The 23,545-nt window shown below is 45.9% G+C and overlaps 1 protein-coding gene and 1 non-coding gene across 46 annotated transcripts in view; both read left to right on the top strand.

Moving 5' to 3' along the window:
• The window catches only part of LOC110508196 (eukaryotic translation initiation factor 4 gamma 1), a 47,595-nt gene extending 27,395 nt beyond the window's left edge, over positions 1-20,200 (top strand). For all 45 annotated transcript variants that reach the window (XM_036967062.2, XM_090224902.1, XM_090224900.1 and 42 more), the window contains 16 exons: positions 145-291; positions 606-839; positions 1,000-1,104; positions 3,307-3,624; positions 5,080-5,209; positions 5,861-5,960; positions 10,356-10,627; positions 10,828-10,952; positions 11,437-11,609; positions 12,541-12,666; positions 14,638-14,719; positions 16,409-16,507; positions 16,734-16,871; positions 17,145-17,226; positions 17,704-17,844; positions 18,854-20,200. In XM_036967062.2, the coding sequence (XP_036822957.2) occupies positions 145-291; positions 606-839; positions 1,000-1,104; positions 3,307-3,624; positions 5,080-5,209; positions 5,861-5,960; positions 10,356-10,627; positions 10,828-10,952; positions 11,437-11,609; positions 12,541-12,666; positions 14,638-14,719; positions 16,409-16,507; positions 16,734-16,871; positions 17,145-17,226; positions 17,704-17,844; positions 18,854-19,035 (2,454 nt within the window). In that variant the 3' untranslated portion in view covers positions 19,036-20,200. The remainder of the gene's footprint in view (positions 1-144; positions 292-605; positions 840-999; positions 1,105-3,306; positions 3,625-5,079; positions 5,210-5,860; positions 5,961-10,355; positions 10,628-10,827; positions 10,953-11,436; positions 11,610-12,540; positions 12,667-14,637; positions 14,720-16,408; positions 16,508-16,733; positions 16,872-17,144; positions 17,227-17,703; positions 17,845-18,853) is intronic.
• LOC118944904 (small nucleolar RNA SNORA3/SNORA45 family) lies at positions 17,912-18,042 on the top strand. The gene has a single exon (XR_005040308.2). It is a non-coding gene; the product is annotated as a small nucleolar RNA SNORA3/SNORA45 family (small nucleolar RNA).
• Positions 20,201-23,545: the final 3,345 nt, after the last annotated feature.

The following is a 23,545-nucleotide window of genomic DNA, read 5'->3' as shown; positions in this document are numbered from 1 at the left end:
TTTTGATGAAATTTAACAACTCAAGGAGCTGAGGACAAGCCCTCTGCTTTCTTTGATTCTGTCTTTATTCTACTGGACATAAACCAAACAGACCTTGAAGTAAACTAGTATTTCTCCTTGCTTCCTTTCATTGGCTCTTTCTAGTTGAAAGTGCCCACCACAGACAAGCCGGGAGTGACTGTAAACTTCCGCAAGCTGCTGCTCAACCGCTGTCAGAAAGAGTTTGAGAAGGACCAGGATGATGACGTCATCTTTGAGGCCAAACAGAAGGAGATGGAGGCTGCCAAAGAGGTAGGCGAGGATTCATTTCACATGACAATTTAGTCATTTAGCAAACGTGACATACATGCATTCTTCTTAAGATGGCTAGGTGAGAACACATCACAAGCCTTTCAAGTACATTTTTTCTCAAAGTATTTATCAGAAAAATCCATGCAAGTGAGAAAAGAAGTGGCTTTTTAAAAAAATAGATGCTGCCATTCTTTTTTATAATTCAAGATTCAACAAACTACTTTGATAGACAACCTGTGTAATAGATGTGTTTCCATTCTGTTTCACCCTCCTTTGTGAACTTTCAAACTAACCTCGGACCTCTCGTTTCCCAGGAGGAGAAAGCTGGTCTGAAGGCGACGCTGGAGGAGGCCAAAGACCAGGCGCGGCGGCGGTCGCTGGGCAACATCAAGTTCATCGGTGAGCTGTTCAAGCTGAAGATGCTGACGGAGGCCATCATGCACGACTGCATCGTCAAGCTGCTGAAGAACCACGACGAGGAGTCGCTGGAGTGCCTCTGTAGACTGCTGTCCACCATCGGCAAGGACCTGGACTTTGAGAAAGCCAAGGTACGCAGAGAGAGGAAGAGAGTGAGAGACGCATACGCACACACACACACACACACACACAGGAGCAGACACACACTCACACTGACATAATTACCTTTACGGAAATTAGAATGGCCACACCCACCCGCCCCCAGTCTGACTGTCCCTCTGACCCCCCTAGCCCCGTATGGACCAGTACTTTGCCCAGATGGACAAGATCATCAAGGAGAAGAAGACCTCATCTAGAATCCGCTTCATGCTGCAGGACGTCATCGATCTCAGACGGGTACAACTACACCCCCCCCCCCCCCCCCCATCCCTCTCTGTACAATGTTCTCTCTTCCTTTCTCGTTCTCCTCGTTTCTACTCATTTTCTCGCCCTCTTTCTCTCTTCCTCCATCTTTCTGTATCTTCCTTGCGCTCTATCTCTCTCATAATTAATTTCAGAGGGCTTTATTGACATGGGAAACGTTTAAATTGCCAAAAAAAGAGAAATGGACAATAAACAAAAGTGAAATAAACAAGAAAAAACACAAAGGACATTACACCCACAAAGGTTCCACAAGAATAAAGCCACTTCATATGTCTATATAGTGTTCTAATGATGTGCAAATAGTTAAAGCACAGAAGGGAAAATAAATAAACATAAATATGGGTTGTAAACTCAGCAAAAAAAGAAATGTCCTCTCACTGTCAACTGCGTTTATTTTCAGCAAACTTAACATGTGTAAATATTTGTAGGAACATAACACGATTCAACAGCTGAGACATAAACTGAACAAGTTCCACAGACATGTGACTAACAGAAATTGAATAATGTGTCCCTGAACAAAGGGAGGTTCAAAATCAAAAGTAACAGTCAGAATCTGGTGTGGCCACCAGCTGCATTAAGTACTGCAGTGCATCTCCTCCTCATGGACTGCACCAGATTTGCCAGTTCTTGCTGTGAGATGTTACCCCACTCTTCAACCAAGGCACCTACACATTTCCGGACATTTCTGGGGGGAATGGCCCTAGTCCTCACCCTCCGATCCAAAAGGTCCCAGATGTGCTCAATGGGATTGAGATTTGGGATCTTCGCTGGCCATGGCAGAACACTGACATTCTTGTCTTGCAGGAAATCACACACAGAACGAGCAGTATGGCTGGTGGATTTGTCATGCTAGAGGGTCATGTCAGGATGAGCCTGCAGGAAGGGTACCACATGAGGGAGGAGGATGTCTTCCCTGTAGCGCACAGTGTTTAGATTGCCTGCAATGACAACAAGCTCATTCCGATGATGCTGTGACACACTGCCCCAGACCATGACGGACCCTCCACCTCCAAATCGATCCCGCTCCAGAGTACAAGCCTCGGTGTAACGTTCATTCCTTCAATGATAAACATGAATCCGACCTTCACCCATGGTGAGGCAAAACCGTGACTCGTCAGTGAAAAGCACTTTTTGCCAGTCCTGTCTGGTCCAGCAACGGTGGGGCTGTGCCCATAGGTGACGTTGCCGGTGATGTCTGGTGAGGACCTGCCTTACAACAAGCCTACTACGGACAGTCTGAGCACTGATGGAGGAATTGTGCGTTCCTGGTGTAACTCGGGCAGTTGTTGCCATCCTGTACCTGTCCCGCAAGTGTGATGTTCGGATGTACCGATCCTGTGCAGGTGTTGTTACATGTGGTCTGCCACTGCGAGGACGATCAGCTGTCCGTCGTGTCTCAATGTAGCGCTGTCTTAGGCGTCTCACAGTACGCACATTGCAATATCTTCCCTGGCCTCATCTGCAGTCCTCAAGCCTCATTGCAGCACGCCTAAGGCACGTTCACGCAGATGTGCAGGGACCCTGGGCATCTTTCTTTTGGTGTTTTTCAGAGTCAGTAGAAAGGCGTCTCTAGTGTCCTAAGTTTTCATAACTGTGCCTACCGTTTGCAACCTTTTAGTGTCTTAATGACCCACAGGTGGGAAGCATGGGGAACGGTGTGTAAACCCTTTACAATGGAGATGTGAAGTTATTGGATTTATTTGGAGTTAATTCGTAAAAATCCAAATATCTTTAAACGACAGGGTCTTGAAAAAGGGACGTTTGGGAATCGCTTCCTTTTAGTTGGTTGTAGAATTTAACAGCTCCTATCTGGGTTTAGATTATTAGAGGGTATTGGCCTCATTCTGCGCTGAATGCATTATTTGGTGTTTTATGTTGTACACTGCATGCAGAGTCTCAATTTGGTGATTGTCCCATTTTGTGAATTCTTGGTTGGTGAGTGGACCCCAGACCTCACAACTATGAAGTGCAATGGGTTCTATAACTGATTCAAGTATCTTTCTCTCTCTAGCTTTCTTTCGCTTTTCCTCCTTCCGTTTATTTGTCTTCTGTGAAATAGTATCATTACCATCATGGCATCACAGTAATTACCATAGTAATTAACCATATGGCCCTGAAGCAGCATTGCTTATCTTAGACTTTAAAGAGTCATCTCCCTCCCTCTCCCTCCACCAGAGTGGCTGGGTGCCCCGGCGGGGGGAGCAGGGTCCTAAGACCATTGACCAGATCCACAAGGATGCTGAGCAGGAGGAACACATGCAGCAGGTCAAGGTTCAGCAGCAGCTCATGTCAAGGAATGACGGAGGAGGACGAGGAGGTGGTGGAGGGGGAAGAGACGGGAGGGGGGGAGACAGAGGAGGAAGGGATCAGGTGGGCCGTGGGGGCCAGCAGGTGGGAAGGGGCAGCCAGCCCCAGGACGAGGGCTGGAACACAGTGCCCATCTCCACCAAGAACAGACCCATCGATACCAGCCGGCTCAGCAAGATCACTAAGGTGAGGGGAGAGTTTCTTAATGTTCAGAACTTCTAAAAAAACCTGTGTTTTCACTACATTACCAACACATGGGGTTCCTCATTCTGGGTGGGAATGTAAACAAAATCGTACATATTGCCTTTTTGTGTCTCACAAGGATGCTTTTTGTATTTTGTATTTGTATTTTTGTATTTTGTATTTTGTATTTTTGCATTTTGTATTTGTATTTTTGTATTTTGTATTTTTGTATTCTGTATTTGTATTTTTGTATTTTGTATTTGTATTTTTGTATTTGTATTTTTGTATTGTATTTTGTATTTGTATTTTTGTATTTTGTATTTGTATTTTTGTATTTTGTATTTTGTATTTGTATTTTTGTATTTTATTTTTGTATTTGTATTTTTGTATTTTTGTATTTTGTATTTGTATTTTTGTATTTTGTATTTGTATTTTTGTATTTTGTATTTGTATTTTTGTATTTTATTTTTGTATTTGTATTTTTGTATTTTGTATTTTTGTATTTTGTATTTTTGTATTTGTATTTTTGTATTTTGTATTTTGTATTTGTATTTTGTATTTGTATTTTGTATTTGTATTTTGTATTTGTATTTTGTATTTGTATTTTTGTATTTTTGTATTTTTGTATTTTGTATTTTTGTATTTTTGTATTTTGTATTTTGTATTTGTATTTTGTATTTGTATTTTGTATTTGTATTTTGTATTTGTATTTTTGTATTTTGTATTTGTATTTTTGTATTTTGTATTTGTATTTGTATTTTTGTATTTTGTATTTGTATTTTTGTATTTTGTATTTGTATTTTTGTATTTTGTATTTGTATTTGTATTTTGTATTTGTATTTTTGTATTTTGTATTTGTATTTTTGTATTTTGTATTTGTATTTTTGTATTTTGTATTTGTATTTTTGTATTTTGTATTTGTATTTGTATTTTGTATTTGTATTTTTGTATTTTGTATTTTGTATTTTTGTATTTTGTATTTGTATTTTTGTATTTTGTATTTGTATTTTTGTATTTGTATTTTTGTATTTTTGTATTTTGTTTTTGTATTTTTGTATTTTGTATTTGTATTTTTGTATTTTGTATTTGTATTTTTGTATTTTGTATTTGTATTTTTGTATTTTGTATTTTTGTATTTTGTATTTGTATTTTTGTATTTTGTATTTGTATTTTTGTATTTGTATTTTTGTATTTTGTATTTTTGTATTTTTGTATTTTGTATTTGTATTTTTGTATTTGTATTTGTATTTGTATTTTTGTATTTTGTATTTGCCATATAGACAAGGTGGAGAGTTGTGTTGTCTGAATGCTTTGCCTGGATGTCATGCTGGTTGGACTTCCTTTACTTTATTAGACATGTTTCATCAGATGTTTTACCAAGTCAAGACCCACTGAGATGGATATCATTCTGGTATATCACCTCTGCTCTCTTAACCTTTTGACCTCTTCCCCCACTAGCCTGGTGCTCTGGACTTCAGCAACCAGCTTCTTGCTCCCCAGCTCGGGGGTAAGGGCATGTGGGGCAGCTGGGGCAAGGGCAGCAGTGGAGGCACCACAGGAGCCAAGCCTGCCACCGGAGCTGAACCAGGTAGGGGCACGTTCAAACACACACACGGGCAAGACTAAACATGGAGTCTCTTGGAGACTATAGGTCGACCGATTAATCCGAATGGCCGATTAATTAGGGCCGATTTCAAGTTTTCATAACAATTAGAAATCGGTATTTCTGGACACGAATTTGGGTATTTAAAAAAATATATACAGTGGGGAGAGGAGGGGGGGGGCAAGTGAGGGAGGGCGCGGGGGGGGGGGGGAGCGAGCGCGAGAGAGGAGGGGGGTGAGGGAGCGAGCGCGCAAGGGAGGAGGGGGAGGGGGGTGAGGGAGCGAGCGAACGCGCAAGGGAGGAGGAGGGGGAGGGAGGGAGCGAGCGAGCGAGGGGGGGGGGGCGTGCGAGGGAGAGGGAGTGCTCACGAGAGGGAGGTAGGTAGTGGACCAGTGTCAACATGACTGAGAAGACACATGACATGGCATGAAAGACAAAACAAAACAAGATGGAAAATATTATCGACTTTACTTTGCACTTTTCACTGGCTGTCCCTCAGGTTGTTGCAGGAGGACACATATTTGGCTGCCAAAATGCACATTTTGGCTTTTCACCCAATAAATATTAGATTTTTTTCTTCAGCTGTTATAGTTTCAAATTCTTTGTATAGAATTATAATTTCTCTCTCTCTCGCAGCGGAGACTGGCCGTCCGGCCACCGGCAACCGTTTCTCTGCCCTGCAGCAGTCAGCTCCACCAGCATCCTCCTCAGACGCTGACCGCAGGGTACCCCAGAGGTCACTACTGCTCTTTCTATTTTTCCTTTTTTCTCTCCATTCTTCCTTCCTCTCCTTCCTGATCTTAATCTCCACCACTTCTCACTTTCTCTCTGCCCGACTCGCTTACACACCTATTTTCTACCTCTTTCTCTTTCTTCCCCCACTTTCCCATCTCTTCTATTTCTCTCCCTCGTTTCTTTCCTCTTTCATATCTCTCCTCTCGCCTATTCCCTCAACGCGCTCTCCCCCTCTCGCTCGTAACATGCTCTCCCCCTCTCGCTCGTAACGTGCTCTCTCCCCCCTCTTGCTCGTAACGCGCTCTCTCCCCCTCTCTCGCTCGTAATGCGCTCTCTCCCCCCTCTCGCTCGTAACGCGCTCTCTCCCCCCTCTCGCTCGTAACGCGCTCTCTCCCCCCTCTCGCTCGTAACGCGCTCTCTCCCCCCTCTCGCTCGTAACGCGCTCTCTCCCCCCTCTCGCTCGTAACGCGCTCTCTCCCCCCTCTCGCTCGTAACGCGCTCTCTCCCCCCTCTCGCTCGTAACGCGCTCTCTCCCCCCTCTCGCTCGTAACGCGCTCTCTCCCCCCTCTACGTGCTCGTAACGCGCTCTCTCCCCTCTCTACGCGCTCTCTCTCCCCTCTACACGCCCCCCCCTCGTAACGATCGCTCTCTCTCTCTCTCGTAACGATCGCTCTCTCTCTCTCTCGTAACGATCGCTCTCTCTCTCGTAACGATCGCTCTCTCTCTCTCTCGTAACAATCGCTCTCTCTCTCTCTCGTAACGATCGCTCTCTCTCTCTCTCGTAACGATCGCTCTCTCTCTCTCTCGTAACGATCGCTCTCTCTCTCTCTCGTAACGATCGCTCTCTCTCTCTCGTAACGATCGCTCTCTCTCTCTCGTAACGATCGCTCTCTCTCTCTCGTAACGATCGCTCTCTCTCTCTCGTAACGATCGCTCTCTCTCTCGTAACGATCGCTCTCTCTCTCTCGTAACGATCGCTCTCTCTCTCTCGTAACGATCGCTCTCTCTCTCGCAACGATCGCTCTCTCTCTCGCAACGATCGCTCTCTCTCTCGCAACGATCGCTCTCTCTCTCGCAACGATCGCTCTCTCTCTCGCAACGATCGCTCTCTCTCTCGCAACGATCGCTCTCTCTCTCGCAACGATCGCTCTCTCTCTCGCAACGATCGCTCTCTCTCTCGCAACGATCGCTCTCTCTCTCGCAACGATCGCTCTCTCTCTCGCAACGATCGCTCTCTCTCTCGCAACGATCGCTCTCTCTCTCGCAACGATCGCTCTCTCTCTCGCAACGATCGCTCTCTCTCTCGCAACGATCGCTCTCTCTCTCGCAACGATCTCTCTCTCTCTCGCAACGATCGCTCTCTCTCTCGCAACGATCGCTCTCTCTCTCGCAACGATCGCTCTCTCTCTCGCAACGATCGCTCTCTCTCGCAACGATCGCTCTCTCTCGCAACGATCGCTCTCTCTCGCAACGATCGCTCTCTCTCGCAACGATCGCTCTCTCTCGCAACGATCGCTCTCTCTCGCAACGATCGCTCTCTCTCTCTCGCAACGATCGCTCTCTCTCTCGCAACGATCGCTCGCTCTCTCTCGCAACGATCGCTCGCTCTCTCTCGCAACGATCGCTCTCTCTCTCTCGCAACGATCGCTCTCTCTCTCTCGCAACGATCGCTCTCTCTCTCTCGCAACGATCGCTCTCTCTCTCTCGTAACGATCGCTCTCTCTCTCTCGTAACGATCGCTCTCTCTCTCTCGTAACGATCGCGATCGCTCTCTCTCGCAACGATCGCTCTCTCTCGCAACGATCGCTCTCTCTCGCAACGATCGCTCTCTCTCGCAACGATCGCTCTCTCTCGCAACGATCGCTCTCTCTCGCAACGATCGCTCTCTCTCGCAACGATCGCTCTCTCTCGCAACGATCGCTCTCTCTCGCAACGATCGCTCTCTCTCGCAACGATCGCTCTCTCTCGCAACGATCGCTCTCTCTCGCAACGATCGCTCTCTCTCGCAACGATCGCTCTCTCTCGCAACGATCGCTCGCTCTCTCTCGCAACGATCGCTCTCTCTCTCTCGCAACGATCGCTCTCTCTCTCTCGCAACGATCGCTCTCTCTCTCTCGCAACGATCGCTCTCTCTCTCTCGCAACGATCGCTCTCTCTCTCGCAACGATCGCTCTCTCTCTCGCAACGATCGCTCTCTCTCTCGCAACGATCGCTCTCTCTCTCGCAACGATCGCTCTCTCTCTCGCAACGATCGCTCTCTCTCTCTCGCAACGATCGCTCTCTCTCTCTCGCAACGATCGCTCTCTCGCAACGATCGCTCTCTCTCTCGCAACGATCGCTCTCTCTCTCGCAACGATCGCTCTCTCTCTCGCAACGATCGCTCTCTCTCTCTCGCAACGATCGCTCTCTCTCTCTCGCAACGATCGCTCTCTCTCTCTCGCAACGATCGCTCTCTCTCGCAACGATCGCTCTCTCTCTCTCGCAACGATCGCTCTCTCTCTCTCGCAACGATCGCTCTCTCTCTCTCGCAACGATCGCTCTCTCTCTCTCGCAACGATCGCTCTCTCTCTCTCGCAACGATCGCTCTCTCTCTCTCGCAACGATCGCTCTCTCTCTCTCGCAACGATCGCTCTCTCTCTCGCAACGATCGCTCTCTCTCTCGCAACGATCGCTCTCTCTCTCGCAACGATCGCTCTCTCTCGCAACGATCGCTCTCTCTCGCAACGATCGCTCTCTCTCGCAACGATCGCTCTCTCTCGCAACGATCGCTCTCTCTCGCAACGATCGCTCTCTCTCGCAACGATCGCTCTCTCTCGCAACGATCGCTCTCTCTCGCAACGATCGCTCTCTCTCGCAACGATCGCTCTCTCTCGCAACGATCGCTCTCTCTCGCAACGATCGCTCTCTCTCGCAACGATCGCTCTCTCTCGCAACGATCGCTCTCTCTCGCAACGATCGCTCTCTCTCGCAACGATCGCTCTCTCTCGCAACGATCGCTCTCTCTCGCAACGATCGCTCTCTCTCGCAACGATCGCTCTCTCTCGCAACGATCGCTCTCTCTCTCTCGCAACGATCGCTCTCTCTCTCTCGCAACGATCGCTCTCTCTCTCTCGCAACGATCGCTCTCTCTCTCTCGCAACGATCGCTCTCTCTCTCTCGCAACGATCGCTCTCTCTCTCTCGCAACGATCGCTCTCTCTCTCTCGCAACGATCGCTCTCTCTCTCTCGCAACGATCGCTCTCTCTCTCTCGCAACGATCGCTCTCTCTCTCTCGCAACGATCGCTCTCTCTCTCTCGCAACGATCTCTCTCTCTCTCTCGCAACGATCGCTCTCTCTCTCTCGCAACGATCGCTCTCTCTCTCTCGCAACGATCGCTCTCTCTCTCTCGCAACGATCGCTCTCTCTCTCTCGCAACGATCGCTCTCTCTCTCTCGCAACGATCGCTCTCTCTCTCTCGCAACGATCGCTCTCTCTCTCTCGCAACGATCGCTCTCTCTCTCTCGCAACGATCGCTCTCTCTCTCTCGCAACGATCGCTCGCTCTCTCTCGCAACGATCGCTCGCTCTCTCTCGCAACGATCGCTCTCTCTCTCGCAACGATCGCTCTCTCTCTCGCAACGATCGCTCTCTCTCTCGCAACGATCGCTCTCTCTCTCGCAACGATCGCTCTCTCTCGCAACGATCGCTCTCTCTCGCAACGATCGCTCTCTCTCGCAACGATCGCTCTCTCTCGCAACGATCGCTCTCTCTCGCAACGATCGCTCTCTCTCGTGTAACGATCGCTCTCTCTCGTGTAACGATCGCTCTCTCTCGTGTAACGATCGCTCTCTCTCGTGTAACGAACGCTCTCTCTCGTGTAACGATCGCTCTCTCTCGTGTAACGATCGCTCTCTCTCGTGTAACGATCGCTCTCTCGTGTAACGATCGCTCTCTGTCTCGTGTAACGATCGCTCTCTGTCTCGTGTAACGATCGCTCTCTGTCTCGTGTAACGATCGCTCTCTGTCTCGTGTAACGATCGCTCTCTGTCTCGTGTAACGATCGCGCTCTCTGTCTCGTGTAACGATCGCGCTCTCTCTCGTAACGGTCGCGCTCTCTCGTAACGATCGCTCTCTCTCGCTCGTAACGATCGCTCTCTCCCGCTCGTAACGATCGCTCTCTCTCGTAACGATCGCTCTCTCTCGTAACGATCGCTCTCTCTCGCTTGTAACGATCGCTCTCTCTCGCTCGTAACGATCGCTCTCTCTCGCTCGTAACGATCGCTCTCTCTCGCTCGTAACGATCGCTCTCTCCCGCTCGTAACGCTCCCCCTTTTTCCTCGTAACGCTCCCCCCCATCGTAAAGCTCGCTCTCTCCCCTCGTAAAGCTTGCTCTCTCTCTCTCCCCCCCCTTCTGTAGGTCCAGCTCCAGCCGTGACCGGGACAGGTTTGACCGCTTCGAGCGGCACGACAGCAGTCGTGACGAGCGTTGTGGCAGTCGCGACACCCGCCCCCCTATCACTAAGCGCAGCTTCAGCCGTGAGACAGAGGAGCGTAGGGGCGATAGTTGCACCCCTACGGAACCCCCTGTCCGGCGCGTAGCCAGCATGACTGACGACAGAGACCGGGGAGGCAGCCGTAGCCGGGGAGGCAGCGGTAGCCGGGACAGGGCTCCCAGCAAGGAGGTTGTTGGTAGGAGATTATACATACACATGCAACTTGACACACTACCTTCGCATACACATCCACGCATGCGCTCACATTGGATACATTTATACACTCTTAGTGTATGATGTGTGTTAGTGTATAACTGTGTGGTTATGTATAATTGTCTGTGTTAGTATATACTAGTGTGTGTTAATCTGACTATGGTTTGTGTTGTATCTGTGCAGTGAAGCGTGAGACAGCCCCCACCCCTCCCCCCGATGCTCCGACCAAACCGGCCATGACCGAGGAGGAGCTGGAGAAGAAGTCCAGTGCCATCATCGAGGAGTACCTCCATCTCAATGACATGAAGGTACACACACACACCCATCTCAATGACATGAAGGTACACACACACACCCATCTCAATGACATGAAGGTACACACACACACCCATCTCAATGACATGAAGGTACACACACACACACCCATCTCAATGACATGAAGGTACACACACACACACCCATCTCAATGACATGAAGGTACACACACACACACCCATCTCAATGACATGAAGGTACACACACCCACCCATCTCAATGACATGAAGGTACACACACCCACCCATCTCAATGACATGAAGGTACACACACCCACCCATCTCAATGACATGAAGGTACACACCCACCCATCTCAATGACATGAAGGTACACACACACACCCATCTCAATGACATGCTCACTCACGCATCATCAGTTTCATGTCAATGACAAATATACACACACACACATTTGGAGGCCATAGTAAAGCTAACTACCGTATACTAAACTCCTGTCCTTCCCCCTCCGGCCCTGTAGGAGGCACTGCAGTGTGTAGTGGAGCTGAACAGCGCCCCGCTGCTCTTTGTGTTTGTGCGGAACGGTCTGGAGAACACTCTGGAGCGCAGCGCCATCGCCAGAGAACGCATGGGCCTGCTGCTGCACCAGCTCATCAAGGCTGGCACCCTGCCTACAACAGAGTACTACAAAGGGTAAGGGGGAGTATGTGTAGTACTTCCCTAGAGACCAGGTTGTGTGCTGGAGAGAGAGACAGACTGGGGAGGTCAGGGGGAAGAGCGAGGGAGGGGGGTAGGGAGAGAGAGGGCTGGGTGGGAGGGAGGGAGAAATTTAAAAAGAAAACCACTTCCTGACCATTTTAAACGCATAATATCTGAAAATGTAGCCAGCTAGACTCTCTTACCTGTTATACATGGATGGATGCTTCTCCCTCTCTGTCACAGATGCCATGGTTGCCCTTAGTTTGAAGATGTAATCCGGAGACAGGTGTTTTATACAACACAGCCTTCTGTGTCTTGGACTCCGTCTGCATATTTTGGGCTCTGTTCACAAACACACCCCACAGAGCCCCAGGACCACAACACAATTAGATCCAAACAAATCATGAGAAAACAAAAAGATAATTACTTGACACATTAGAATGAATTAACAAAAAATCAGAGCAAACTAGAATGCTATATGGCCCTAAACAGAGTACACAGTGTCAGAATACCTGACCACTGTGACTGACCCAAAATGTATGGAAATCTTTGACTATGTATAGACTCAGTGAGCATAGCCTTGCTATTGAGAAAGGCCGTAGTAGGCAGACATGGCTCTCAAGAGAAGACAGGCTATGTTCACACTGCCCACAAAATTAGGTGGAAGCTGAGCTGCACTTCCTAACCTCCTGCCATATGTATGACCATATTAGAGAGACATATTTCCCTCAGATTACACAGACCCACAAAGAATTTTGAAAACAAACCCAATTTTGATAAACTCCCACATCTCTTGGGTGTCGACAGAGCAGTGCCACAAAAGTACTGTGTGCTTGTTAGAGAAAATAATTTAGAAGGGTCAATGTTAGTGCGTGTGTGTATGCTATGAGTAAGGTTTTCACCTGGTTGTGTGTTTTCATCATAGGCTCCAAGAGATCCTGGAGGTGGCTGAGGACATGGCCATAGACATCCCCCACATCTGGCAATACCTGTCTGAGCTCATCAACCCCATGCTCCACGAGGGAGGCATCCCCATGGGACAGCTCTTCAGGTGAGGCCCAGACTTTATAGGCTGCGTAGGTCCAGACTTTATAGGCTGCGTAGGCCCAAACTCTGGAGGTCACTGTCATGTAAGTGTTGATGCCAGAAGGCTTTGACTGATGCTTCACTTATTGATGAATAGTTATCTGACAAGAGATGGTAATTTTCACTTTTCATAGAATGTTTGGGAATGACGTATAGATAGGAATTTGTGAAAATTCTATAGCAATATAGAATGAGATAGCTGACCTGTGTTTGGACAATGAATAGATACTGCAGTAAATACATCCTAATAAAAACATCTGTCTTGTCCAGGACCGGAGTCCACACAGACCAGTGCGCCATAGCCAATCAGAGCTACTGTAGGCTTATATGCTAATAAGCCATTTGACACACGGCAAGTGTTGCCTACAATATTTAGCAAGTTTTCAGACCCCTCCAGCGACTTCTATTGGTAAAAGATTCTAGCGACAAATGAAGCTACTTACACGGGCACGTCATCATTCACTTTGAACTGGACTGTGTGTTTACAGGCAGTAGCAACAGCCAACTTTAGATCAATGGAACACATTTGCCAAAATACACCTGAATGGATTTCTGCAAATATGTCAATACCACTTGGGAGTCCTCTTATATTTGAGAACTTAACAGTCATATTGATCAAACAACCATGAAAAGGTAGGCGCTCTCCCTCAGTTACCTGTGCAACAACTCTTAGCCAGAGCGAGATGAGCTAAACGCTACCGAGGGAACAGTAGATTCGTAAAACGTTGCTCTCCCCCGCTCAGAGGGTTAAGGGACCGTCTTAAAACTGCAACGCCTACATGACATATAGCTCTCAAATAAGTATGACTTTGTTCAGAGACCTCTGCTCTAGAATCCACAGCAATTAATTTTTTGACATTTTATTTCACTTTACAGAGAACTTCAATTGCTTCCATGAGTAGTTCAGGGACCTCACCTGTCCAATCTATGGCAATTGCATTTTTTTTTACTTTGACTGTTTTCAAAGAATGTATTTTCTTAATGTATAAAAAATACTTGTTAAAAACTTCAATAGCTTCCACCCCATATCACTTGCATGAATTAAACCAACTGTTACTGTTTCAGGGACCTCATCAATACAATCTCAGGCAACATTTATTTTTTTACATATGAAAGAAATGTCATAGAAAAAGGCCAAAGTTAAATAGACATGTAATTACTGTAGATTGTGCGGTGATAGAGGTCGGACGCTATTTACGTTTTATTTTGACATTTCATTTAAAATAGCCAAAGTAAAAATACATTTAAAAATACAGATGTAATTGCCGTAGTTTGTACAAAAGTTCAAGTTCAGTATAGCCAGATAAATTAATTCACATTTCTTGCCAGCTTACCACACGACACCTACATCTCTAGCTGTAGCCTTGGAAAAACATTATGGGGGGAAAAGGCAGCCACGAACCCACTCGTCCAATAAAACCCTCCCAACAGCTAGCTAGCTAACGTTGGGCTCTGTGTTTTTAGCTTGCAAAATAAATGGCTACATAAATAGATAAGCTAGCCTATTGCCCATGTTATAACTGACTTGTGATCATTGCCTGCCTATGCTAGTTTGATTGTATAGACATACCCAGCCCTGGTTACATTCGTCCCTTTTTGTCCAAAATATTGAGTAATTGAACCTGAAACAGAGCATCCTGATTGGCTAAAGGAAGTTAGCGATGTACCAGGACAGATGGGATTTACAACCTGATATCAATATTTGTTGGAGTTCCAAGATATTTATTGGTGAATTTGTAATTAGACATTTTGAGTCAAATAGAACCTATTTTTAAAACCTCTTATGAAGTTGGTTTTGTAGCATACATTGGGAATTTTTATATTTTTGACTGATTATGATTGTCTGTTTGTTTCATATCTGCAAAGTAGTTAAAACGCTGTCAGTTCTACTTGAAGAGTGTGCCCAATAACCTTGCTGCTGTATGTGTGTCTACAGAGAGGTCTCCAAGCCCCTGATTCCCCTGCGTAAGGCCGGTGTGCTGCTGGTGCACATCCTCAACTTACTCTGTAAAGAAATGGTGAGTGTCTGTATGAACGCCATGTGTATTATACTAGATCAGGGCGCTCAAACACTGTTCCTGGAGAGCTACCCTCCTGTAGGTGTTCAATCCAACCCCAGTTGTAACTAACCTGATTCAGCTTATCAACCAGCTAATTATTAGAATCAGGTGCGCTAGATTGGTTGTAGTGAACCTACAGGACGGTAGGGTTGAAGAACCCTGTACCAGATGGATATACAACTTTGTATGTGTTTTGAAATGTGTGTAACCATGTCCATGAGTGGTGCATTGTGCACATTTGAAGATGTCTGTATGTGTTGACCACACACACACAGCGCCTTCAGAAAGTATTCACACCCCTTGACTTGTTCCACATTTTGGCGTTACAGCCTGAATAAAACATGGACTACATTGAGATTTTTGTCACTGGCCATGCTACCCCATAATGTCAACATGGAATTATTTAAAAATATGTATATATATTAATAAAACATTTTAAGCTGAAATGTTGTGAGTCAATAAGTATTCAACCCCTTTTGTTATGGCAAGTCTAAGTTCAGGAGTAAAAAAATCCTCGCATAGAAGGGCACCTATTGATAGATGGGTAAAAGAAGAAGAAGCTAATAACCCTTAGAGCATGGTGCAGTTATTAATTTTACACTTTAGATAGTGTATCAATACACAGTCGCTACAAAGTTAAAAGGCGAGATGAATTGACCTTTCAGCAGGACAATAACCTAAAACACAAGGCCAAATATACACTGGAGTTGCTTACCAAGAAGACAGTGGTTTGAGTGGCCAAGCTACAGTTTTTACTCAAATCTGCTTGAAAATCTAGCAATGAGCCACAACCAGTTATGACAGAGCAGAATTTTGAAAGGAATAATGGGCAAATATTGTACAATCCAGATGTGCAAAGCTCTTTGAGACTCACAACTGTAATTGCTGCCAAAGGTGACTAACGTATTGACTCAAGGGTATGAATACTTATGTAAATGAGATTTCAATTTCATTTTCAATCCATTTGTTGTTTGCTAGAATTTCTAAAAACATGTTTTCACTTTGGCAATATGGTAGATGGGTGAGAAACATCTGTTTAATCCATTTTGAATTCAGGCTAACACAACAAAATGTGAAATAAGTCAAGGGATATGAATATTTTCTGTAGGCACTGAATGTACAAAACATTAGGAACCCCCCCCCCCCCCCCCCCCCCTTGCCCCAGAACAGCCTCAGTTCGTCAGGGCATGGACTCTACACGGTATAGATAGTGTTCCACAGGGATGCTGAACCGTGTTGACGCCAATGCTTCCCACAGTTGTCAAGTTGGCTGGATATCCTTTGTGTGGTGGGCCATTCTTGATACACGGGAAACTGTTGAGCATGAAAAATCCAGAAGCGTTGCTCTTCTTGACAGTCTAACCTATGTGTCTTCTACCAAACCGTTCAAAGGCACTGACATTTTGTGTCTGGCCCATTCACCCTCTGAATGGAACCTATACACAATCCATGTCTTCATTGTCTCAAGGCTTTAAAACCCTTCTTTAACTTGTCTCCTCCCCTTCATCTACACTGATTTGAAGTGGATTTAACAAGTGACATCAATAAGGGATCATAGCTTTCACCTGGTCAGTCTGTCATGGAAAGAGCAGGTGTTCCTTATGTTTTATATGCTGTGTGTGTATATAAATATTGTTTCTGTGTTAGACCCATAAGAAGGTGGGCGGTATGTGGATGGAGGCGGGGCTCAACTGGAGAGACTTCCTGCCAGAGGACGAGGATGTCAACAAGTTTGTGACTGAACAGGTCAGTGGGGGACAATGGGGTTTATTGCTGATCTGTTGTAAGTATTTGCTAATGAAATGTTTAGTTGGGGCCACGCAATCTGACTGTGCCATTTTAAGGATGGACGACTGAAAATATGACTGTCCTTTATAAATGAGAGGAAACATTGATGGGTTGATGGGTTTACTGTCTCGTTCTATGAGTGTGTGTGTTCTTAATGTCATCCTATGGTGTGTTCTCTTTCCAGAAAATTGAGTTTACCCTGGGGGAGAAGTCAGACGGGACCAATCAGAAGACAACCATGAGTGGGGAGGAGCTTAGCAAACAGCTTGACAGGCTGATCCAGGACAAGGCTAACAACCAGCGCATCAGAGACTGGGTCCAGGTCTGTCTTCTCCTGTGTGTGTCCTGGTGTGGTGGGGGGTTTGTGTGTGTCCGTGGTGGGGTGTGTGTGTGTCCGTCCGTCCGTGGTGGGGGGTTTGTGTGTGTGTCCGTGGTGGGGGGGGGGGGGGGGGTCCTGGTGTGTGTGTGTGCGCTTATGCAACTGTCTGAGTATCAACAGGTAAATTGAATGAGTTTGATTTGCATTCTAGGCACCACCATTTTACTCTTGGGAAACCAGTCTCTGTGTGGTAACTGTTTATCATCTCACCTACAGGCCAACCTGGACGAACAGCAGACGTCCGCCAACCAGTTTGTGCGCTCTCTGATGACATCCATTTGCCAGTCAGCAGTTATATGTGAGTATGCATTCCGAGCCCATATCTCGGGCCCTTCTGTTTGCATAGCTTAACAACGCCAACCTCCTTTCTTGGCATGCACGCTGTCTTCCTGTCCTCTGTGTTATGGAGGGACATAAAGTCCAGTGCTTTGTCTTCAGTGGCAGAACGTTTCCATTTTCTGGTTCTATCCTCAATGTCTGATTGGCAATTAGGGCATCAAGTTGGGTGTAGAATGAGTGTTGGTAGTTTGTGCCAGTCTAACTTTGGGTTAATATCCCTAAGAAAATGGTTAACTGGTTGGAGACTAAGGAGGAAAAACACATCCATCCTTTCTCCCTTTGTATGTCACTTAGTCCTGCATGTTAGTGCTCGTAACCTTCGACTTTCACTGTACCCTGCAATAACACCGGCAACCCTGTAACTGTGACCAAGCACTCTGAATCTTAGTTTCTCTAGGCACTCACTCTCCATCTCTCCTTGCTTCCCTCCGTCCAGGTGAGAACCCATACAAGGTGGACGTGGAGCAGATTACCCAGAGGGCAAAGCTGCTGCAGCGGTACCTGAGTGACGAGAAGAAGGAACTGCAGGCCCTCTATGCCCTCCAGGCCCTCATGGTGCACATGGAGCAACCGGCCAGTGAGTACAGTATAGCATCGCAGTGTCTCTCACCTCAGTTCTGTGAGGTTTCTGTATGATTGTGGATAGCGAGGCTAGAGTCACGCCTTTACAACCTCATTGTCCTGGTGTGCTAGCGTGCTCGTAAAGTAAACATCTTTGCCTATTCATTGGCTGTAGTCTCTTCTGACCCAGCCAATCACCAGCTCAGATACAGAACCTACATTTGTATGTTTTTTGTACTTTTACCCTTTTTTCTTCCCAATTTTGTGAAATCCAATTGTTAGTTAGTCTTGTCTCATCGTTGCAACTCCCCAACGGACTTGGGAGAGGCGAATGTCGAGAGCTGTGTGTCCTCCGAAATATGACCCTCCAAAGTCGCACTGCTTCTTGACACACTGCTCGCTTAACCCTGGAGGCCAGCCACACCAATGTGTCGGAGGAATCACCGTACAGCTGGCGACCGAAGTCAGCGTGCATGAGCCCAGTCCGCCACAAGCAGTCGCTAGAGCTCGTAGGACATCCCGGCCGGCCAAACCCTCCCCTAACCCGGACGACGGTGGGCCAATTGTGCGCTGCCTCATTGGTCTCCCCGTCGCGGCAGGCTGCAACACAGCCTGGGATTTAACCCGGGTCTATAGTGACACCTCAAGCACTGCGATGTAGTTCCTTAGAGCGCCACTCGGGAGGCTCAGAACCTCCATTCTAATGTTGTTTTTTTATAGTGAATATCCACATCGCAGTTTCTTCACATTTTGCGTAGAGTTTGTCTTTCACATTCCAGCCAACTGTCTAGTCTTATATATATATATATTATATATATATATATATATAGAGAGAGAGAGATACTTTATTTTTGTTTAAAATGAGCTTTGGTGGTTTGTGTGAGTAAGAAATGGGATGGAGGGAGTATATATTGATTTGCTTTTCTCTGCCTAGCTAATGTGTTGTGGCTATTCTCTATCAATGTTCATGAGTCATGATTATGAAGCTTAACCATCATCTCTTCCTGTCACCCTCCCTTCACCAGATCTGCTGCGGATGTTCTTTGACACGCTTTACGACGAGGACGTGATCAAAGAGGAGGCCTTTTACAGGTGGGAGTCCAGCAAAGACCCAGCCGAGCAGACTGGAAAGGGTGTGGCCCTCAAGTCGGTCACCGCCTTCTTCACCTGGCTCCGTGATGCCGAAGAAGAGTCCGACAAAGACTAAACGGGCCTCACTCTAAAACAACCCCTCTATGGCCAGGGAGGGGTATTGCAAGGGGGGGCCAAGGAGGGATTTGGACTCTGGCTCTTTAATGTTGCGGACTGATACCAATCCTCAACGAGGCTATTGAGAGTGGGACATACAATCACTTTCTCTCTCTTTCTCTCACTCTCACTTCGTCATTCTCTCTCCTTTCCCAGTTTTGTGATGGCGAGTGTCCGCCGAAAATGAAATAAACCTGAAAAATTATTCTGCCGGATTTTGCTTGTGTAAACGCGTGGGAAAACTACTACGGTCATTGCGTATAAAACCCTTTTAACTTTATGTTCTTGAAAAACTTAAGCCACCACGCTGCTCTCTTTATGGTTCTAGACACAATTCTATTATGCAACATACTATATGACACGCAAAACGCATAGAGACAATGGTAGAGGTGTCATGTAGCATGCTTTTCCCCAGGAGTGGGGTATCATGCTGCGCCCGTGTGATGTCCGATCCAACACTATCTTGTTTATGGAGCGTGCAGCATGGTTTAAGTGTTTCTATTGGTGATTAATGTGGAAAGGAGAAGCAGCAGACATGGTATGTTGGCTGATCAGCTGACATCAAATTTATGTGGCTGACTGTATGGAGCCGCTGATTGGAGTTCTGAGAGAAGTTTGTCTGTACCTTTTTCCCCACTTCCAGTTTACCGCTGTACTAGGACCTGTGTGAGGGCAGAAACACAATGGAGGACTGATTGTGACCTATGACCATTAGCTTCTGACCATGGCTACTGAGGGGAGGGAGAGGGGGGGAGGGTCTTCTGTATGCTTCCTTAAACCCATCCTTTCACTTCCACCCTCAGTAGTCAATCCTGACTGAGATTCTTCATCTTTTACCTTTCTTGTACTTACATGATGAACTGTTGGGTGCTTTCTCTCTCGAGACCCCTGTCATATCGGTAAAGAAACACCTAACTAGAGGAAACTTAATGACAAGGTCACCATTTAAAACTTGAAACCTACAGAAATCAACTTGATGAAAAACAGAATTGATCCGAAAGCCTTTTCTACTCTGAGTAGAATCACATTTCAGGAGCGTTCTGTACATATATATATATATATTACACTTTTTTTCTGTTTTATTTTTCAGAAATAATACAAATAAATTGCTGATGTACTGTAAACTTTAAAATGCCATGTATCTTTTTCCAACAGAAATGGCAGGTTGACGAGATGCAGAAAGGGGTGCTTTAGGTTCCATTCATTAGTTTTATTGGAATTTTGTAAATATTTTTTCCCCTATTTTATTATTTAAGGAATAACTGCTTCTTTTTGCATCGGAAACTGGAAAAGATGAGGAAACAGAGCATTGCAAATAAAATACCTGAGTGGAGTTTGTAGTAGAAATAGTGTTTGTATGGTCACTAGTATACTTATTTTTCTTCTCTAGTTTAGCCTGCCAGAAGGATTGTACATGCCCACTAGGTGTAGCATTTTTGTATAGGGTTGAAATGTCTATCAGAGAGCCACATCAGGGGTTTATCAAAGGCTCAAGCACTCCATTATTGACAGAACATGGGTAGCTTTCTCATTCCCTGTGGGATTAACAGGGATGACGGTGCATCAGGTGGTGCACATGTTGGGACTTGGGAAATTTAGGTCAATCAACCGTCGGGTTTACAGGTTTGCAGGTGGTTAGGATGGGTCCCGAGTGGTGCAACAGTCTAAGGCATTGCATCTCATTGCTAGAGGCGTCACTACAGACCCTAGTTTGATTCCAGGATGTATCGCAACCGGCCGTTATTGGGAGTCCCATAGGGCGGCGCACAATTGGCCCAGCATCGTCCGGGTTTGGCAAGGGGTAGGCGGTCATTGTAAATAAGAATTTGTTCTTGACTGACTTGGCTAGTTAAATAAAAAGAATGGTAGCCTAATTTAGTCTCCAATTACAGAGCATTCGGTAAGTATTGAGGGGGGAAAACTTATTAAATCCATTTTAGAAAAAGGCTGTAACATAACACAATGTGGAAAAATTCAAGGGGTCTGAATACTTTCTAAAGGACTGTATATGTGGACTAGGTAGCCTACATTGACAGACGTACCACAAGTAATAGCAACAACAAACAATTCACGAGATGGGATCAATGGGGGGAACAGAATTGGTTAAGACAATGTCTTGCGTTAATGATGCCTGCCAACATCAGAGGGAACCATTTTGACAGAGCGCATATGTTTGAAGTGTGAAAGCTGGACTTTTTGAACTACAAGACCGTGTTTTAGTATCGGGGGAACTAAACCGCACGGGGCACCATGGTAGCATCTGTTGATGGGATTTGAGACCAGCGCATTGTGATCATGTGCGATACTCGACGATGCCACCACCTCCATTTGGTTTGCAAGCAGTGGCTGATTTTAGCAGGTAAATCTTGGTTGGGTAAAAAAAGTTTTTTAATGCAAGCCAGCAAAAACAATACATTAATTGCACTATAACGGTGACAAACGGTGCCAAAAAACTGTTAGGGCCTACATAAAGCTGTTCCATCACTGCTACACCTGGCTATCAGCGGAGCCTTGTCTGGCAGCGAAACAATTAATTCAGTCTCATTTACTGCCTTTTATTTATTTATTTAAACATAGCTGATTTGGCTGACTTGCTTAAACAAATGTGGTTTCTAATGACAATTGAGAGGTACAAACTATGGCATAAAGTGACGACGAGCGGATAAGAGGCTATCCGTAATTTAGATTAAGACATTAATGAGCGAGCTAGGACAGGCATAGTCAATAACTATCTGTTCTGCACTTCTGAAATGTACAGCTACAGAATAAAGAACATGGGCCGTTCTTACGGTGTTCTCCCTGCACACCAACTTAGAACCATTGGATAAATAAAGGAGAAATATAACCATACAATGAAAGCTCTTGCAATATTCTATGATTACATTTCTCTAAAACAGGCTATAGGCTAAATGTGCATCGCCAAGTCAGAACTATAGGCTACATTTTAGAAGGTGACAAGGGATCAAATTATGTTATTATAGAATACTGAAGTATAATTACAAGCATTTCCTAAGTGTCAAAGGCTTTTATTGACAATTCCATGAAGTTGATGCAAAGAGGCAATATTTGCAGTGTTGCCCCTTCTTTTTCAAGACCTCTGCAATCCACCCTGGCATGCTGTCCATTAACTTCCGGGCCACATCCTGACTGATGGCAGCCCATTCTTGCATAATCAATGCTTGAAGTTTGTCAGAATTTGTTTGTCCACCCGCCTCTTGAGGGATTGACCACAAGTTCTCATTGGGATTAAGGTCTGGGGAGTTTCCTGGCCATGGACCCAAAATATCGATGTTTTGTTCCCCGAGCCACTTACTTATCACTTTGCCTTATGCTTTTGCCTTAAGATGCTCCATCATGCTGGAAAAGGCATTGTTCTTCACAAAACTGTTCCTGGATGGTTGGGAGAAGTTGCTCTCAGAGGATGGTACCATTATTTGTTCACGGCTGTGTTCTTAGGCAAAATTGTGAGTGAGCCCACTCCCTTGGCTGAGAAGCAACCCCACACATGAATGGTCTCAGAATGGTTTACTGTTGGCAAGACACAGGACTGATGGTAGCGCTCACCTTGTCTTTTCCGGACAAGCTTTTTTCAGGATGCCCCAAACAATCGGAAAGGGGATTCATCAGAGAAAATGACTTTACTCCAGTCCTCAACAGTCCAATCCCTGTACCTTTTGCAGAATATCAGTCTGTCCCTGATGTTTTTCCTGGAGAGAAGTTGCTTCTTTGCTGCCCTTCTTGACACCAGGCCATCCTCCAAAAGTCTTCGCATCACTGTGCATGTAGATGCACTCTCACCTGCCTGCTGCCATTCCTGAGCAAGCTCTGTACTGGTGTTGCCCCGATCCCGCAGCTGAATCAACTTTAGGAGACGGTCCTGGCGCTTGCTGGACTTTCTTGGGCGCCCTGAAGCCGCCTTCACAACAATTGAACCGCTTTCCTTGAAGTTCTTGATGATCCGATAAATGGTTGATTTAAGTGCAATCTTACTGGCAGCAATATCCTTGTCTGTGAAGCCCTTTCTGTGCAAAGCAATGATGACGGCACGTGTTTCCTTGCAGGTAACCATGGTTGACAGAGGAAGAACAATGATTCCAAGCACCACCCTCCTTTTTGAAGCTTCTAGTCTGTTATTCAAACTCAATCAGCATGACAGATCTCCAGCCTTGTCCTCGTCAACACTCACCTGTGTTAACGAGAGAATCACTGATATGATGTCAGCTGGTCCTTTTGTGGCAGGGCTGAAATGCAGTGGAAATTTTTTGGGGGGCTTCAGTTAATTTGCTTGGCAATGAGGGACTTTGCAATTAATTTCAATTCATCTGATCACTCTTCATAACATTCTGGAGTATATGCAAATTGCCATCATACAAACTGAGGCAGCAGACTTTGTGAAAATGTAATTTTGTGTCATTCTCAACTTTTGGCCACGACTATACAGTGCATTCGGAAAGAATTCAGACCCCTTG

Source organism: Oncorhynchus mykiss, chromosome 28 (assembly GCF_057628025.1).
Source record: "Oncorhynchus mykiss isolate SJ-2025 chromosome 28, ASM5762802v1, whole genome shotgun sequence".
NCBI lineage: Eukaryota > Metazoa > Chordata > Actinopteri > Salmoniformes > Salmonidae > Oncorhynchus > Oncorhynchus mykiss.
The sequence above is the reverse complement of the archived record's forward strand: the minus strand, read 5'-3'. Positions and strand labels throughout refer to the sequence as shown.